Below are 20,688 nucleotides of genomic sequence, written 5' to 3' on the forward strand. Positions count from 1 at the left end.
AGGCACCAGTGCCGACATGGCTTCAGATGTTACAGTAGTGTTAATTGAAACAGCGCTCTTTAATGAATAGGGGGGGAAATTTTCTGTTTTTTTGCCTCAGGTTTATATTTATCACTGACAGCTCGTTTTTAATTTAATAACCATATGTCTTTACATTTGAGACAAGTTGGGGAGAGAGAAGTAGCACACATCTCACAATTTGCTGCCTTTATATGATCATGTTTAATAAAAAATATAGGCTTTTGTGAATCATAGTCTACATTTTATGACCCAGTGTTTGCTAGAGAATGTGTTTTTACAGCAACAAAAAAACCCAAAATGGTTCAAACCCCTCACAACTGGTCCAAACTACATTTATTACTTAATTTATTACTGCTTCTTTATTACTTACTTAATATTTTATATGTTTTTGGTACATTAACGTTTCAATTTTTGGAGTCGAGTTAAAAAAGTATATGAAAGTAAAAAAATATATATAATTAATAAATATGTAATTTTTTAAAAGTCTTTTTATGTTATTTGAAAACGGGTTTGCTGCTTAATATTTAATTATTTTTTATACAAAGTATCATTCAGCTACACAGTATCATACAAACAAATCAGCCAGTAATGACACTGATTTCAGTGTGCTTTATTTTTATTCAACGTCTGAAAATGATTTGATGACTTGAATTCAGTGAGTATTCAATGAAGGATTTGTCTGTTTCAGTGTTTTAATCCAGCTTCTGTAACTTATGTGTTTGTGAATATTTTGTGTGGTTAAAAAAAACAACAACAAGAAATCAATTTGTCAGTAAACCTTATATTTGTTATATATATATTTGTTTTGGTTGTAGCCAGTGAATATGTAGTTGAAAGAAATATTAACTCACAACTTTGGAAATTTCCAAAAAGCTGTTTTGAATGTATTACAAGGATAGTTCACCCTATATGATTTTATTTCTTTATTTATTTATTTTTATGCTTCCTTTTTCCATACAATAAAAGCCTCTGTCGAACTCTACAACCAAATTCAGACCGTGACAACTGTATTTACATTCAGTCCGAGAAGTGTGTATACTAAACTGAACTGAACTAGTTATTAATGCAATGACGGCACTCTCTTTTGGCCACTGACAGCTCATGTGTTTCTCTCTCTTCTCCATGTGCGGTGCAAGCGAATCAAAAGAGGTACGTGTCTTGACTCATTTGAAAATTCTGACACAAGTCTGTCTCTCTCCGCTGCAGTGTTTCCCAGCAGCCATGTGGTCTAGGGTCAGCCCACCAGAGACAGCATGCTGTTTAAAAGAGCAGCTTAATGAGCATAAACAAAACACAGTGGGTCTGCTGCACTAATAATTGCGTACAAGTAGCGCACGCACATACATTCGTTCTCATCCTCGTTTTAATGTTAATGGTTCCCGATTATTCTTTACGAGGAAGCGAGCGCCTGCAGTTACTAATTAGCATAAAACCGTCTCCGTATAGTTCGCTTTGAGAACACCCACTGCAAGATCTGACTGTGAATTTTCATTTTTTTGTGAATTGTCCCTATAAGATGAATCATCTGTTGTTGGTCGAGAGAAATTGAAAAGCATACTCGTGTTTGCTTATGCACTTCATCATGAAATTGATTCCCTACTGCATTCAGAGCTAAATGTTGGGGGGAAAAAACAAAAAAAATAACCGAGAGGGAAGCTGATTGGATGAGCTATTTGACAGGCACAAACCAATCAATTCAATCAGTAATTTCAGCATGTACTACAAGCATTCAGGTTTTGCAGGAGTGGCAAATTATAGATTCTGGTCGCGCTGTGAAAAAGTCCATTTCCTGTGATGATGGTTCGTTTTTTGGACTGCTGCCATCAACTGTATTTGTAGTCATGAAGGTTTTTATCCATTTCAGACCTTGACAACTTTATCTGTACATCTTTCGTTCTTTCCGTCTGTCCATCTGACTGTTTGTCATCTTTATCAGAATGTGGTACAACTTTCGATTGGAAGGAATGGGATCAAATAGAAACTTGTGGTGTGTCAAACCTAAATGGAAAAATGGTTTGCGTGTCATCGATATACAATGAGCGTCTATATTAAACGGCTCTGTAATCTGATAATAGATTCAGTCAAATTGTTTTTATCCAGTTGGGATTTTTATTAGACAGATGTCATTGCACTGATTGCACACAGCTGTAACCAATCACACACTCACTATATTACCCCCACTCAGATCCTTTTCAAACGGCCGAGTATTGTTAGCGTTTATCTCTCCCCTAGCGATAGCAACTTTACGGAGCCTTTCTGAGTTTGTTCCAAGTATAATCTAGTTCTGTCATTACAATAGTATAATCAGTGTAACGGAAGGGTGACCTCTGGTAGCGATCGAACGGAAGTCCATGGACAGGATTTGTGACAACTATACTGAAAAAAGTGGCCAGGATATTCTTACAAAATTCTCATCAAAATAAAAATGAAAACTTAAAATATAAAAATAAAAGCTCATTTAAAATATTACAAATGTTATAGTATATAAATAATGCTAAAATAACACTGGTTATATTATAATGAAAAGAGTGGCCTGGATATTCTTCAAAATGCTCATCATAATAAAAATAAAAACTTAATGTAATAAAAGCTAATTTAAAATACAGTGGGTACGGAAAGTATTCAGACCCCCTTAAATTTTTCACTTTATAATAATATATAAATAATACTAAAATAACTGGTTATATTATATTGAAAAGAGTGACCAGGATATTCTTCAAAAATTCTTATAAAAACTTAAAATATAAAAGTAAAAGCTACCTTAAAATAATATAAATATAATAATAGTATATAAATAATACTAAAATAACACTGGTTATATTATATTGAAAAGAGTGGCCTGGATATTCTTTAAAACATTCTCAACATAAGGATGAGTAAGTCATGGCAGGGTTTTTGTTTTTGTGCGAAATGTCTTTTTAACTGAAAATAAAAGAATGTCTGTGTAAAAAATGTCTGTGTCTGTTTGCCTCTTATGACTCATAAGTGTAGTCCCACTTGAGCCCCTATGATCCCGTATTCTTTTTCTGTCTGTTTAACTATCTGACTTAGTCAAGAGTGACTCACATCCTCTGGGGGAATTTTTTTGTTTTCCAGCACCCACCTACATCACGATGGCGCCCCCTGCCTGCGGCTCTCTGGACAACTGCACACTGGGGGACAAGAGCTGTCCGTACGGCTTCCAGCTGGACTCCAGCGGCTGCAGGACGTGCAGCTGCAAGATACGTAAGTGAGCTGAGACGTCACTGGAGAAGTGCTTAATCTTCCTCAGCCCATACAGACGCTGTCAGGCGCTCTTCTCTCCAGACACCGACTGGCTTTAGCAGAGATGTTTATGAGGATAAACACTGAAGGGCAGATGGATTAAGGGATTGTTTTATGCTAAGAAAGGCTGAGTGAATCCCAAGTCTGACAAATGTCAAAGAAAAAAGATAATAATGCTGATTTTAATGATTTAGGGTGGGACCACAAGCCTGGTTGTGGATTATAAATATTACTATTTTAAGATATACACTACTTGGCAAACTTTTGGGCACAATGTAAATATATGCTTAAATCTGAATGCAAATATATGCTTAAATTTATGTGTTTTGCAGGCAAACATAAATTGTGTCTATGAATTTCTTCACAAAATAAATGTTTAATTATTTATTTTTACAGTAAATATAATGTAAATATACAAATATATTATAATGTTATAATACAACATATTTTACCTATGTAATACATTGTAAAAAAAATCTGTTAAAAAAAGGCACAATGTACTGCATTAATATGGAGGAATTTGCTATATTTATTTTTTACAGGTGTTTTACCTGTATTTTGAATTTGCACCTCATTGCATTGATAAATAAAATGTCTGTAAAATGTCTGTAAAATATTAATGTAAAATAAAATAATGTCTGTAAAATTACGGGATTATATCCTGGCAGAAAATCACCAGTACATTTTCTGTTGTTGTTATTGTTGTTTATAATATAATATAATATAATATACTTCTCCTAATAAAATAAAATAAAATAATGGATAAGTTGAACATAGTGACGGAAAAACAGAAAAGCATTCAATTTAATCCATTGAATTAAAAGCATCAAAGAATCTAAAATTGAATTGAATTAAACAATAATAATGGATGACTTGAAGAAAATAAAGGAAATAAAGCATTATATTATTTTATTCTATTCTTTTCTATTCTATTCTATTCTATTCTATTCTATTATATTATATTATATTATATTATATTATATTATAATTTCTTTTTGTATTAGAATATGTTGCATTTCTCTTGTTTTTGCCTCCCTGTCTGTGTTGATCTTAAAGCATGTATGTTAAGGTAATTAATGTCTAAAGCTGTAATTAATTAGTCTATTCTGTTTTCTTCTAACCTTCAGGAGAGGAGTTGTGCAGTAGTCTAATTGCCAGCTGCACTCTGAAATGCCCTTTTGGCTTCCAGACTGACATTCACGGCTGTGAGGTTTGCCAGTGTCGCCCACGTCACAAGAAGTGCAAAGCTGTGGCCTGTGCCAAGGACTGCCCCTTTGGCTACATGTAAGAAAACAATTATCTGATTCGTAGAAGTAACAATAACAAGAAGTGCAGTTTCTAATAAACTTTCATTGTTAGTGGAACAGTATGTGATTAAATCTCTGATGACTTTATGAAAAACCATAAAGCTCTTCCTGACATTGTTTCCTTGAGCCAGGCTGGTCTTGAGGGACATTCACACTAGTATCACTTTAAGGCAATTTGAATAAAAGTTCAACTACGTGTTAGTTTTATAGCTTTAAGGATTAGTATAAGAATGTCTTACTACTTCCTAAGTCTCCCCTGACTTAAGTAATAATATGGTTCCAAACTATTTTTATCCTTCATTTTATGTCATAGTCACCCCAATGATTTTCTAAACTATCAGGAAAGGCAGCAGTCATTAGTTGTGACAAACTAAAGCGAATCCCACACTGTTCCTAGCACGGTCTGGAGAAATTGTGAATGACAAAAATGCGCTCTGCTTTGCTTGTTTGTGCCCAACTGCAAGTTTAGAGCTGACAGCTAATTAGGGCCGGCTCAGATCAGTGCCTCTGATTGCGCCGTGTAAAGGATGAGCTGCGATAGCGAAGCTGAGCGCCTAATCTACACAACACCATGTCTCGACGCAATGACGAATAAACACTGCTGCTCCACATCTGCAAAAAAAACTGCTCCAATTACACAGGCAGATCGCCGAGCCAATTTGTACAAACTTTTGTGGAGCTGTGCAGTCGGCAGGTTAAAGAGACATCTTGTGACAAATGGAGATGAGAAAGAGAAGAAAAGTGCAAGAAAGTACACACGACTACTTTCAGTGACTGATGCCTTATTGTCAGGGGATTGTTTTTTTCCACTTTCTATTCATGTGATAGTGAAGAGAGCACAGGAACAGGAGGAACAGAATTGGGAACTTGAATCTGTTGCAAGCCAGATTCAAACTTAAAAAACCCATATGAGCACCACCAGTCAGTATCAGAGCTTGTGCACTAAATGCTAGTTTGTGGCTTCAGTGATTGTCATTTTATTGGTAAATGTTTCTTTACGCAAGCCATTTATTTTGGTATATAATGATTAATTTCACGACCACATAACACCATGTCCTAACTGATGATTTATTTCCCAAAAGCATCACTGGCCAACTATGGTTGCAAGTTCTGTTGTTAGCAACATAGTTGAACAATTTGATCTTCCCAAACCACAGTTCCAACAAACATTTGCAAACAGCATTGCAAAGTTGTGTTCAGAAGTACAGCTCGAACAATAGATTTGTGAAAAAATTACTTTGTAAATTTTGAAAAGTTGAAGGTCCAACACAAGTTTAACATGGGCGACAGTTAATTCTTGAATCGAGAGCACAAAATTTCTTTCGAAAAATATTCACGAATATAATATCCTACTTTATTGCACCGCATCAGCAGTCAAGAATAACTTAAACAGGTTGCCAACGTTTACTAAACTCTGGACTAGTTTTGACTCGCTGCTGATCGGAATGGCGATGCGATGTCCGTTTGTGAAGAGGAAAAGGAAAAAAACAAAAAAAGAGGAAGAGGAAAAATCTATCAAATTTGGCACTATATTCAAGCCAGTCATAAATTGCTGGAAATTAAATTGCTGGTTGATATAGCCAGATTTCAATAAAGTTTACACACATTTTTTGGTCTTTGAACTGGATCTGGCTCAGGACGCGCGCTGTCTGTGGAGGCTTTGCCAGGCACAGTTCCAGAATTAAATCATGAGGGTGCTCTCGCATATATTTTTGTTCTGTCCATTGCTATGGATATCACTTTGTCAATCACTGCTATTTCGAGAGTGAATCCAGCATAAAAATGTGTATGTCATTCCCGAAACTTTGCAGAGTGTCTATGTCTGAAAAACAAAAGCTTCATGCAAATTCGTAATGGTTTATAGCCTAGAAAACGGGTAAGGAGTGCTCCCTTTAGGGCGCTCCCCGCAATCTCGCAAAGTTCTGTTATTATTATGACTGTCAGTCGATTGCAATTTTTAATCTAATTACATACATAATGTGTTGATTAATTAATCTAATTAATTGCAAACTATATTTGGCTGTGAAAATACCCCCAAAAGATTATTTAAAGCTATTTTTGTGTTAAATGAGAAAGTATTAAGTAGACATTGCAAATAGTAGCTATAGAAAGAAATATTTTATTTGATTCAACATAAAATTTATTACACGTTTAGGCTAGAATGGCCTAACAGAAACTATGGAACATAAAAGAAGATAATCTGAGAAACATCTCAGTTTTTTTTTTCGTTCATGCAATGGAAGCCATTGGTAACCAAAATGTTGTGTATGAGTAAATGATTAAATAATTTAATTTTGTGGGGTGAACTATCCCTTTAAAGTGATTTTCCCTTTTCTTTTTTATGAAATAATCCTCTAAATAAGAAACTAAATCTGCCAGCAGGTGGTGGTAAATGTCTTTGAGTCATTCGTTTCTTCAAACGCCTGATTCATTCAGAATTTCAGTAAACGGCTCTCTTTATGAATGCGCTTTTGAATCATTGGTTTACACGATTCGTTCAAAACGTGGATTCATTCAGAAACTAAACACCTCTGTGTTGCTCGGAGAAGCACAACAATTCTGCTGTTGCTTTATAGGTAATGTTTTTGTTGGCAAAACTGAGCAAAAACAGACAATATTGTGTTTAAAATATAACACAATATCAACTTCTTATTTACTGAACTGTTGTGTAAAATCACATTTGGGACAAACAGCACTTGTCTGCTCTCGCTGCTCGTGATATCGCTTATCATGTGATATAAATATGACACAAAAACTCATACAGGAGCATTTTTGCCCCAATATCTTGAATTATAGGGCATAACTGCATTTATGGAGTTGTTGCCCTGCATCATATTTGTCAACAGTCAACTGTGAAAAAAAATTAAATTCACTGTGCTCAACTTTAGTTTTGGAGTGCGTAGATCAATCAGTAACATCATATTCTAGTAAGGGATCCACACTCGCTTAATCTTCTTAATCACTTTCAATTTATTTAAATTTTGCAACAGAGCAAACAACAATCAGTCAACTGTATGAAATAAGATGATGTACAGGTCTGGGGGCGGGGGCAAGTGCGTTTCCTGCTTTAAAATATTTTAATTGCATTATTTTTCATAACTAATTCATTACGTTAACATATTAACCCTTAAATGCATGAATGTTTCGCCAATCATTATTACATATTCGGGTCTTTAGCAACCCGGACCTATAGGCCTATATCCAGGACGGATGGACCTCTAACTGCTGCAATAGCAAAAAAATTATCTTGATATTTTAAGAACAATTACAGAAGAATAAAATAAACTTAAAAGGGTTCAATTTGAGCAGATGATTTTACCATCGCCGTCATCGTCAGAGCGAGCTTCCACAGTACATTCAGCATCTGCCTCACATTCACAATCTCAACCATGTTCTCAAAACTATCGTTTTCAATTACTTCATATTCAATATTTTGATCACTGGCAGCTTATTCACCACATCCAGCATCAAATGGCAGTGACATTTATATTTCATTGCGTATAGTAATTGCTCTGCAATAAAGCCATTCAAACCCGTTCCATTTTTGCTGATGATATTCATTTGTTTTATGCCTGCGGCAATTATGAGTGAAACGTCACGTCATCATTGTGTATCAAACAGTGCCACCTTGAGGAAAAAAAGATGCATTGCACAAATTGAGTCCTCAGATATGTAAATATAGTCGCGCAGGAAAAAATACTTACACATTTACATACATCGTGTCTGTAGCGACCCTATACACTTTTTATTTTATATTTTACAATTTTTTTCTTGTTATATTGTTTATAATGAATAGATTGAGGAATACTAAGAAAGTTGATGTCTACCTTTAAAGAATGAAGGAGGGAGAGGGTAGAGAATGATGTCCCGGGTCGCTAAAGACCCGAGGTATGCATTTAAGGGTTAAACTGACAGCCCTAGTTATAATCAATGAATCTCTCTACACTGCACAATGAAACTTGGTAACACTTTATTTTACTGTGTCCTTGTTACACGTTACATGTACTTACTATTACAATAACAATAAATTATGCATTATTACATGCAAGTAAACCTAAGCCAAATCCTATCCCTAACTATATAGTAATTACATGTAGTTAATTAATATTACTCAGTACTTAAATATATAATTACACTGTAACAAGGACACCTTAAAATAAAGTGTAACCTGAAACTTTTATTTACATCGCATCTGCACTTTGTTTGTTATGAGATGATTGAGTGCACAGAACTGCACTGAATAAAAACTCCAGCATTTTCAGTAGGCTAGTGAGTGAATCCTGACCAACTCACACGTTTCTGTTTGGCTATTGCGTTCAAGAAATCAACAGATATGTCTGTGATTGGCTACATTGCACAACATTACAAAAACACATTGTAAATAGTAAGTTTTGATGCTCTCCAGACGCAACCACAAATACGCACTGGATATTTTTCCAGATTTTCAGTTGAGGGTGCTTTTGTTTGAGGGTATTTATCACCCTCTAACACCCCCATAGAACTGGGCCTGGGCTTGGCTAAATGCTCCAAATTGCCGCGGGGCTGGCATTGCCCTAGAGTTGGCTAGAGTTGTGATGTAGTGGTTAGTGCAAATGTTCCAGACATGTTAAGCTGTGCTGTGCATATTGGAAAGGCTGGTTCGAATTTGATGTGTGTTGTAACCCAAACCCATCCCCTCTTCATCTGCCCCATGATTATCTTCTCTCTACTGTCTCAATGAATAACCCTCAAAATGTTAAAAGGAAAAAAAAATAGGTGTACTGTTCCTTTAAAATATAATGAAGACCGTTATGACAAGTGCAGAGAATGAGGCAGCAGCTTGGCTGGTCTTGCATCTCTATAGTCTCCTATCCGAGGCTCATTCCCTCGGGTGTGGTTGAATAAAGAAGAGTCTTTATTTATCCGAGTTCGGCCCCTGGCCCGTCATTGTCTCTTCCCACCTCAATTCTGCCGTCATGAATGTGCACACAAGTGCAAATGCTTGCATCTCAGATTCTAATTTTAGATATCTATTTATGCCCCCTCAAAGTTATGGCCGAGGATCAAGCTCGCTGCCTGAATAATGCATGCAGCTTAGCACAGACGTCCTCCTCTTGCACAAAGAATATTGATATTCCCATTCCCCACTGCTGACATCATACCTGATAGCTTCTTATCACCAAACCAAATACGCACTGCACATGGCTGCTTCTCAGCCCTATTATTCATCCGATAAGAGCGGATAGGGGGATGAAGGATGGGAAGAAGTGTGTGTGTGTATGAGATGGGCAGTTGGGGTTCAGACCAGTGCGCCCTGGATGAGTTTGTTCTCCAAGGAAGGTGCCTTGGACATCAGGGAGCATTTTGATTGGTCGTTTTGGTTAGTCGTCTTTAATGTGCCATCTGCTGACAGGACTCCAAGTAAGGTCAATAAAGACTCTCTCTTTCTTTCCTCTCTCTCTCCTTCTCGCTCTGTTCCGGTGTTAACGGATGACATTGGACTGTGTCTTTGGCACCTGGTGTATAGTGCCAAGCTTTGATGTGCCAATGACAAAGTGTACTGAGAGTGTGCACTGACTCTTTATGAAGGCCACATGTCTTGAAGAGTTATTTTAAAGGTGCACTCTGTCTTTTTTTATTTATTACATTTTTTGTATATGTTGTACTGGCCAACTTATACTGACACCTAGTGGCATGGATCCAGCTATCCACACATAGAAATGTGGTAATCGCAGTCAGCCATTGATTAATTTTTGTGAGTGATAGTGTCCAGTAACAAGATGTACACAGATAAAGTAGTTTTTGACTAGTCGTGATCTCAACTCCATTTAAAATAAATCAGCTTTTATAAGGGGCCATTCACACAGAACATGTTTTTGTGTTGAAAAATGGGAGGTGTGAGCACTGAAATGGCAAAAATGTGCGGCCGCCTTTTTTTAACATATTTTGATTTGAGTTTTGATTTGACAACAGTCAAAGACATCCATCTAACACAAGTTTAGCTACATTTAAAAAAAATGGAAAAAGATTGCAGTGGAATGCAAAAGCACATTCTGTCTGAACGGTCCCTTCAGAGTACTGATATGTCTTGAGTATTCATTTCTACATTATTTGCACATACATCATTTATAAAAAAAATATTTTTGGAAGTATGTTGTTGTTATTTAAGAGATGTCATGACAACTTTCTGAGAGTTTAGCATGGTAATATACATGACAGTGTTAATGTGTTTGGTCTTGGCGGAAAAGATCTGCTACACTGCTGCTTCAGCAGAGCAAGTACAGAGACTTGCTACGACCAGTACATCCACAGACATGCTGCTGTGAGCGTGTAAGAAATACTGCTGCTGCACATATAATATATATAACATAACTCCCATATATAACATACATGAAATTACCCCGTAGTGGATCTATACAGGTGGAGCTGGGGAAGGTAGAGGGTTTCTGAAACTGCTACAGCAAACACTAGCCAAGTATTTGAATGTTGAGCAGCAAGCTCATTGGCTGCTGATGTGAAAAGAAACCAACCAGCTGGGCTGTGTGAATAATGATGTGATTACATCAGATTGAGTTAGAAGCTATCAGTCTGCACTATCTAGAGTTTCATGACAAAACTTTGTATTTCTTTTTTAAATAAGGGAAAACTTACTGCATCATGTACGTATGAATTTTTTACGCTTTCTTGTTCTTTCTCCCTATCTCGTTTTTTTTGTTATCAGTAAGAACAAGCATGGCTGTGACACCTGCCGTTGTAAGAAATGCCCTGAACTGCTATGTGACAAGTCCTGTCCAATGGGCTTCCAGCACGATGAGTTGGGCTGTCTGATTTGCCAGTGTAGAGGTAAGTCACTGTTTTGCCTTTTATAGACCTTGTGATTTTGTATTATCTAGTTTAACTACAGCAAGACTGTTACATTTCTCACTGATAGTTCCAAATTAGAAATCTAATAAAAAAAAATTTATGCCTGTAAATGCACATCTTTTGAATTCTATGTTTAAGCACCAATTTATAAATATTTTGAATTAGCTTTTATTTTAGTATTTATATCAGTTTACATTTTACTAATTTTGGGATGTGCTTTTGTCTGTCTTTTTTTCTATTTAACTTTGGCTATTCAGATAATTTTATTTTTATTTCAGTTATAGTTTTAGTAATTTTAGTACTTCCGTTTCTAAGTTTTTCATCTTATTTTTTATTTCAGCTTTATTTCAGTTAACAAAAAACTATTTAAGCTAAAATAATGTGTATTTTTAACTACAACAACATTGTAATGAACTGTATAAATTTATTCTGATTAATATAATTAAGAATTACAATTATTTATTACAGATTGGTGACTTTTATCATATAACTGTTGTGGCAATTTTACAAACACAATAAGATACTATAGGCCATGCGTTTTTTAGAAACATGAACACCCCTTACCCAAGGTAAAATCACTGCAGCTTTATTTCTTTATTGCTTTAATACATAAGCGAAATCTGTTTAAATCAGAATCAGAATCAGAATCAGAAAGAGCTTTATTGCCAAGTATGTTTGCACATACAAGGAATTTGTTATAGTGTCACAGGCTTCCAGTACAAGATTGTGTGGTGTGTTCTGCCGAATGTTCAGCAGCTCATCCCTGGTAAAACTGATCGTGTTTGAGAAACAAAAAACAGGAAAAACTAACAAAAACAGTACAAACACTGGAGAGCCAAACACTGAGGCTGCCGTCTGCGGCGCCATCGCATTTATATCGATGGCGATGGCGTCGCCACCTTGAAGTTGACAGCTAACACGGATCAAAGACTTTTCAAAGATCAAAGACTTTTTTTCCCATTTAAAAAATGTAAAATCAAATCAAATATTGTAAGTAATTTATATTTAAAAATCTAAGTAATATAACTCAAAAGCTTTTTTTTTCATGTCCAGAGGTGATCTAGTGCTACGTTGGCCCCATACAGCTGAATCAATATGCTGAGGTGTTATTCCTTTAATTTCCAAGTGTGATCCATGTGCACCAAGAGAACTGCTGGGCCTCCAATTCAGGAGACCAGGGTCTCCAGCATGACTCATCCCCCCCTCCCCATATTTTCCATTTATTTTGAGGGCCACCTGTTGTATATACAAAAGCCGGGCCCACAGTTACTCACAGCCCTCCATTATTTATACGACTCTTGTGTTCTCGTTTGATTCATCTTCAATAATGAAGCTGGCACGTGAAATATTCACAAGCTCGGTTCGTTTAATGAGACGAGAGAGCAAGGAAAAAGACCCTTTTTTAATCTCCCTCGTGTTGAATTTTTGAAAGCGTGCATCCTCCACATATCACCCAGACAGAATTTTAATCAATGTGAAATGGTTCTGTGATATTGACTGGGGCCTGGCTGGAGCCCTGCCGCTGTTATGGAGAGGCAGTGAGAGGTGACGCTCTTGGCAGATAGAATGAGATTTGAGAATGTTTTGTGCTCTGGGGTTTGGGGCGTGCGAGGCATCACTTGCATATTTTGTCATTTCATGCTGTCTGTGGTGCAGCCGGTGAAAATGTTTCACTGAAGAGGTCAAATGTCTGGAATATAAATGTAAAAATGATTCAGGGAATCCTCTGGCTTTCCCGTTTCGCTATTAATATGCCAAAGAATCCATCCGGACCAGACTATATAAACACATTTTTACGCTGTGTCTAAAATAAAAATGAGTTTGATCATTTCAAATTGTGGTCTGCTTTTACCACAAAGCAGTTGTTCTCTTGTTTTGTTTGAGAGTTTGAGTTAAGTGTTTGCAGCGTTTGGGTGAAATGTCAACTAAATTTCAATGGTTTTATGTTCTCAGTATTCAAATAATGTTTATCCTCATTGCAAGTGAACTTGTATTTGTATAGGTTGTATTTGTATAGGTATAAATGCATGCAAAGTCAAAACATGCTTTAGTTTTCTCAAAATATGCATTTAATACCACCTCATTTTCCACTGATTCTCAAACAATTCGTTCGAAGCCGTTTTAAGATTCAGTCTCTCTAAACCCCTCCTTTCCGTGAGCCTACTCTGCTCTGATTGGTCAGAAGGCCCATTCAGTTGTGATTAGTCTACTGCATACAGCGTGTCGGAAATGATATGCCAATTGCCATAGTTCCATATTTTGAGTGCTCAATAGAAAATACAAACATCTACTATGTATCATACTTACAGGTTGTGATTCAATGGAGCCAGCTGGTCCAAATAAACTGGGTACTAAGCCATCTTTCAAGATTGAGGGTTTTGTGAATCCCGCCTTGTACTCAACGAGGTTAGAGAAGCAGTCGTCAGTAAAATGACAGGAACACAATAAAGACTGGGGTTGTACTGCTGTGGTACAGTGGAAAAAATGAATTTTAACCACTGATTCTTTGAAAACAAAATGAATTTACTTTCACAGCGTGGAACACAGCGTCTTCTTGGCATGACGAACAAGCTACAGTGTTTGAGGGCGGTTCAAGTTGCTGCGTAGAACATAGGCGGGCGTTATGCAAATGTGTTACCCCGTGATGTGTAGCTGTTACGGAAGTGGAATTCGAATTACTGATGACTGGTTTAGGCCGTTCAGAGTTTATGCTTTCAGCTCTCAGTTTTCAGTTGATGTGTTTATTGTTCATTCATTGGTTTCTCTGTGCAGATCAGAGCTCGTCATCTGTGGCTCCAGCAGTGAAACTGGGCTCCTGCTTGTCTATGGATGGCCGCAGGCACGAGAACGGGCAGAGCTGGCATGACGGATGCAGGGACTGTTACTGCCATGCTGGGAGAGAAATGTGTGCCCTTATTTCTTGCCCAGTTCCCCCCTGTGATAACCCCACCATCCGACCTGGCCACTGCTGCCCCACCTGTCCAGGTGAGCCAAAACTGCAACATACTTACATTACAATCTCCGTTGATACTTCAGGATGGATTTTACATGTTAAAATATTTATTATCTCTTTCAGAAGAGTCCAGTTCCCATAAGCCGGAGCTGAGCGAGGCGTCCGTGTGTTTGGCTCCAGGTGGAGAGTACTTTGTGGAGGGAGAGACGTGGAACATTGACTCCTGCACTCAGTGCACCTGCCACAGTGGCCGTGTGCTCTGTGAGACGGAAGTGTGCCCACCCCTGCTCTGCCACAGTCCAATCAGAACGCAGGATTCCTGCTGCCCTCACTGTTCAGGTGTGCTGTCAACGAAAGCCTTTATGTTTGAAAAGCATTGACAGGCCTGCTCTAACTTACCAAAACTTTAGTTTAGAAGCACGTTGCGAAAACTTGAATGTCATGGAGAAGCCAAAGTGGCTGTGATATTTGGATCTTGTAGGAGTACAGTCAAGGGAGGCAGAAAAAACACAAAAATTCATTATTGTAAGGACTTTTAGAGCATAGAGGCGTGAGACACCTTCAACGGGAGAAAAGTTAACAAAATGTGAACGTGCATAATGCATGTGTTTGGTGGAAATGATGAATACTGCATGGGCGCAGGAGTACATGATTAACAGTCTGAGCTGAAAGGATGACAGAGGAATAGAATGGATGCACATTTCAGAGAATGTTTCAGCAACTCAACTATAACTCTGCTCTTTAAAATGTTCTCAACGCCGCTGAAATCATTTTTTGGCTTTCTAAATGAAAGGGAGAAATGTAGATTTGTTTTTCGAGATTGGATTGTTTGAGTTGCTATGAATATTTATGTTTTTTGAGTCATTTGTGTTTTAGTCAAAGTATGTTGACATTCCGTTCTTTAGTTACAAGAGAAACTACTCAAAACTTTTTCACTCTCACTATAACATGGAGCAAATACAGCCCCAGAGAAATATGGTGCACTTATTAGCAAATTTCAAAGCTTGAATTCAAAGACGTAGTGTCACATGCTTAATTGGAGACTATTAGAAATTTGTTGACTGACAGTTTCATTTTAGCTTGTAAACTGGATCTCACTGAAGTCAACATCAAAACTGTTTACTTCCTTAATACGTTTCTGGTCTTATTGTGAAGGATCTAAGGATTTAAAGAAAAAAAGTCTTTATAGTTCTGTCATTAAACTCTAGATGGCGCAGGCTGATGGATCGTTAATGCTAACTAATGATATTCACAGCGTTAAGGCTGGAATACACTACATGACTTTTAAAATCTAAACAGATTTTTAAGACACTAGGCATCATACACTTACCGACTTTTTCAGTGACAGAGGAAAACTGGACATCATACACTGCATGACTGAGTATGATACACTAGCAGACTTCATCGTTCCGATCACAACAAACTCACGCAGAAACGTGCACCTTGTTTCTAGGAGACTATTGACAAATAAAAACAATGTTTGATATTTTCAGCCGATTTTAGAACACATGTTTGATATCCTCCGACTGGGTGGATTTAGAGTCTGAAGCTAAAAAATCTGAGTCTGTGACCATCGTACACTATGCGATTTTCTATGGAATCTGTCAACTCAAATCTGCAGACTGGCTTTGACTTTCGGCAACTAGCGTCGACTTCTCCAGACTGTAAATCGGTGGAAAATCAGGGCAAAAATCGTGTAGTGTATTCCAGGCTTTAAACTTGGCACAAGCTGATTGGTTCATGTTGCATATGCAGCCAATGAGCTTGCTGCTTTACATTTAAATGGTTGGTTAGCATTCACTAGAGCATTTCGCAGCACGCTTCAGAGTTTCTCTGAAACCCACCCCCTTCCCCAGCTCCACCTGCTGCTACGGGTTATTTTATATGCTATTTGTGCAGCAGCAGTATGTCTTAAATACTCAAAACACTGTATCACCGTATGTATTGGCAGTAGCATGTTCCTGTACTTGCTTTGCAGCAGCAGCAATAACCAACAGCAGCAATTTAGCAGCATAGCAGATCTATTCCTCCAAGATCAAATGAACATGAACATTGTCATATCCGTTACCATGCTAAAATCTTCAGAGAGTTGTCATAATAGAAATCCGTTTATATATATCCCTTGTTTCAGATGATCCAGTCACCCCTCAGACGCCCAGTAACGACAGCATGCCCAGCTACTGCAGGAATGAGGATGGTGATATTTTCTTGGCCGCTGAGTCCTGGAAGCCCAACGTTTGCTCCAGCTGCGTGTGTCTAGACGGAGCTATTAGCTGCTTCGCTGAGTCCTGCCCACCAGTCAACTGCGCCCGGCCCGTGCTCAGGAAGGGCCAGTGTTGCCCATACTGTCTAGGTATGTAAATCTGTGCACAGTTGAAGATCGTATTTCCCCAGTTCAGACAGCCAAGTTAAGTTGCCTTCTGATCATATGTGGGTGTTAATGACATGGCTATGACTGAGTGTCTCTCCCACCTCTTCACCAGATGCCACGCCGAGGGCCGTGTGTCATTTCAACGGGAAGACGTACATGGACGAGGAGCGATGGGACATTGACAGCTGCACTCACTGCTACTGCCTGCAAGGCCAGACCCTCTGCTCGACTGTCAGCTGTCCTGTCTTACCCTGCCATCAGCCGGTCACCGTGGAGGGCAGCTGCTGCCCCATGTGTCCAGGTCAGGATTTATGTGCTGTGTGTTCACATAGAGATTAGATCAGATGAGTAGAACAGAATGAGAGACAGTGAATCTGCATGGCAAATACAAAACAGATATGCTACACAGAGCCCCGTAAAGTATTTAGAGCATTAAATGTTTCTTTGCATGGTTAAAATATTTAACCAGGTGGCATCACAAACAATGTACAACCTTTATCAGAACTAGTGTCAATTTTCTTAGCTAACAAATGTGTTTAAGTGAAACATTTAGCTTTTTGTAAAATATTTAGCAATTTGAAAATTCTGTTTGTGATGTCTTTAATTTAAATCCAAATACTTTTTGGATCTTTATTTATGTTGGACTGCTATTTTAAGCAGACACTGAACTCCAAATGTTCAAATGAGCTTAAAAAACAACATATTATATGAATGATTATAAAACAAATATTAGATGAAAAACTTAAATGGGAATTAGAAATTTGGCCGTGACAACTAACTGAAATAAGTGCTAGAATGAATAAAAAATTAATAATACTTAAATAAATAATACTTAAATAATAGGAATCTGTCAAATTAGTAATAATTATCAGTATTATTAGTTAAATAATAATAGAATTATTATAATACATATTTATAATAATTTATAATTTTACTGTATTTGTAGTAAATAGATCATTATAATTTTTAGAAACATTATAGTTTTATACAAGATCTTGTTTCATGTAAAAGTCCAAATGAAATAAAAATAATAATAAAATTGTAGGTTTGTTTTTGTAAAATTTTTAAATAAAATGAAGCATAGAAATTACTTTGTCTGGATTTTTTCTTTTAAAACAGTTTTATTTCTCTGCTGATGTAATCAAGGCCACAGGGGTGGGGAACATAAGCTTAACCAATAAAAGCCCTTTTCACCCCCCAATTAAATCCTGATGGATAAAATCATTTACTTTTCCATTTAATTCTAATGTACAGCCCACTACTGGAGTTCAATTCTGCTTTATTTGCAATCTGGTTTGCATTTTTCCCCCCATAAATTGAAGTGGATGGAAAAGTAGCTATAGACTACTTCACAATGACTAAAATAAATGGCAGTATCACTGATCCAAGTACCCTGCAGTTTTGCTCTCTGTAGTTCTGTCACACGTCTCTCTCTCTTTTTCATGCTCTCTCTTTATCTCGTTGTCTCTCTCTCTGTCTGGCTCTCATAAAGCAGTGTTTACTTAGAACCTTCTCTCTAATTGAATGGGTCTTTCGTCTAAATACGGACTCATTGAGATCAATCATTTAAAGGGATTAAGTCGAAGCCGGACAGAGGCTAAATTAGCTCTCTTTGCATTTGGGAGATAATGTCATTGATCACGGCCCACTTTATTGCTGTGTCACTTGGCTCTGGATCAATGAGGGGGTTGAGAGTGGTGTCGTGTGCACTCTGGGTAATCACTCACCCTTTGGTGCTTTCCCACTCAAAGATGCAGCTCTGAAGATGAGCTTTTAATTAGCCTGCGGCCCGCAATTTCACGCTGACCTGAATCTTGTTTGTTCTGAGTGGGCACTTCTCAACTCCTCTTAATGTAGTTTGTATTATGTGCTTTGGTGTGTGTTTTTCTGTAACACGCTGTTCTTCTCTCTTTGTTTCTTTCTTTGTGTCTCTGATATTTTAATTACAGAAAGTTACGCTCCCACAAATGTGCCCATCGAGAAGACGGACCAACGAGGAGACAAGCAGAGACATCAACCAGCCTGGCCAACTCATAGCGAAAATGATATTATGCCACAGTTCAGAGGTCTGTACCAGAGTACGGGACGATATATAGACAACAAGTCGTTGTTGGGCTGTCTTCGCTTAATGCACAAAATAAGACACAGCACAACCAGTGTAGTCTGATTCATAAGCAAATGACTTATGAGCCAATTCTTTAAATGAAGTAGTCAAAAAGTCCAATGCATAATGCAGTGTGAATGCTTATTGAATTCTTAGCATTGCCACAAGGGGTGCTATAGCGAGCTTTAGCAAAAACTGTCTTCTTCTACAATCTGTATTCTGGTTTAGGACAACTAAGCTGCATCCAAATGTGCATACTTTCTAGTAGGTACTACAGTTGGTTTGAAACTTACTTCAACCGTTAAAAACTATGTTCTGTATAGCATGAATAAGGGTAGTATGAATGAAATTTGGAAGTATTACATCCACCATGTTGTTACTGTCATGTGACCTATCAGTGTCAGTTGTATCGCTTACCTGCCATTCACAAATCCACTCCCTTGGTTTCATGGGATAGTAAAGCATCTATCGAATGCACACTCCAGAATCTTGGTGGAAGTAGTAGGTCATCTGGGTACTTTTCGTCTACTCGTTTTTCAACCACTGGTTTTTCGAATACTATGAATTCAGACATACTACTCTTTTAACATACTGTTTTTTTGCATGCTATACTGTATAGTATGGAAGTAAGAATAATTCAGACAGCACAAATCTCATGGAAGAGCAACATTTTGAAGAGAATTCATTTGAGAAGTTACTTAGCCTAGTTAAGCTGTTTTAAGATACTAACTTGCAAACTTAGGCTCCGTCCACACAGAGACGCGTTTAGCTGTATACGCATAAATTTTGTATCGTATAGGTGTTTCGTCCACACGGATCCGGCGTTTTGGGAGAATGAAACCGATATTTTTTGAAACCAGGTCCCAGAGTGGATAAATCTGAAAACGCCGCCCTTGCGTTTTCGTGTGGACAGCGAATCCGTATATTTTCTGAAACGATGACGTTCTGCACTGGGCCTGGGTGGCACTGCCCATCCTAATGATGATGCTCACTATCGCCGCCCTGCTGTTGGTCAACCAGCGTAAGCAGTGGATCCCTGTGCCTTGCTACCGCACACCCAATAAGGTACCTGCCTATATGTCCCAGTTTGCTACATGGATACTAGGGGTGGGCGATATACTGGGAGACACGATTAATCGGTAGAAATTTGCCAACCGATAGAGATTATGCACTATTGTCTCTGTCAAGGTTACAAACTCACGTGTGGTTGCTGTGCTACGTGGTCATAAAAACGTATCGTTTGCATGCATTTTTAAGCATTGCAAACGATAAGAGGTTTTATGCCCTTGAAACGCAATCAGTAGCGAAAGAAATCTCATTTCACTATTTGCAAGCGCCGTCAGAGAGGTGCACACAAGTGAAGACAATGCTCATAGAGCGTGGTAGTATTGAACGGAGATATTTTGCCAAAATGGCCATCTTTGCAAGTATCCTCGTAAACTGTAATTTAGGTCTTAAGTGAAAGCAATTGAAAAGAAAAACACGTGTAACAGTATATTGGATCCGGGCAGCTCTTAAAGTGAAACGCAGTCAGTAGCGAAAGAAATCTCATTTCACTATTTGCAAGCGCCGTCAGAGAGGTGCACACAAGTGAAGACAATGCTCATAGAGCGTGGGAGTATTGAACGGAGATATTTTGCCAAAATGGCCATCTTTGCAAGTATCCTCGTAAACTGTAATTTAGGTCTTAAGTGAAAGCAATTGAAAAGAAAAACACGTGTAACAGTATATTGGATCCGGGCAGCTCTTAAAGTGACAGCAGTCTTATATTCCTGCTGTCTGTCATTCATGTTAATCAAACAGCAAAAGAGAGAAAATCTCTCAC

The 20,688-nt window shown here is 37.7% G+C and overlaps 1 protein-coding gene across 1 annotated transcript in view; it reads left to right on the plus strand.

Moving 5' to 3' along the window:
• crim1 (cysteine rich transmembrane BMP regulator 1 (chordin-like)) overlaps positions 1-19,042 on the plus strand; it is a 130,503-nt gene extending 111,461 nt beyond the window's left edge. The window contains exons 7-15 of the mRNA XM_016540957.1: positions 3,118-3,246; positions 4,413-4,569; positions 11,293-11,414; positions 14,208-14,420; positions 14,512-14,727; positions 16,520-16,741; positions 16,872-17,060; positions 18,709-18,837; positions 19,020-19,042. Of these exons, the coding sequence (XP_016396443.1) occupies positions 3,118-3,246; positions 4,413-4,569; positions 11,293-11,414; positions 14,208-14,420; positions 14,512-14,727; positions 16,520-16,741; positions 16,872-17,060; positions 18,709-18,837; positions 19,020-19,042 (1,400 nt within the window). The remainder of the gene's footprint in view (positions 1-3,117; positions 3,247-4,412; positions 4,570-11,292; positions 11,415-14,207; positions 14,421-14,511; positions 14,728-16,519; positions 16,742-16,871; positions 17,061-18,708; positions 18,838-19,019) is intronic.
• The last annotated feature ends 1,646 nt before the right edge of the window (positions 19,043-20,688 follow it).

Source organism: Sinocyclocheilus rhinocerous, unplaced genomic scaffold (genome assembly GCF_001515625.1).
Source record: "Sinocyclocheilus rhinocerous isolate Xijiao unplaced genomic scaffold, SAMN03320098_v1.1 scaffold1419, whole genome shotgun sequence".
Taxonomy (NCBI): domain Eukaryota; kingdom Metazoa; phylum Chordata; class Actinopteri; order Cypriniformes; family Cyprinidae; genus Sinocyclocheilus; species Sinocyclocheilus rhinocerous.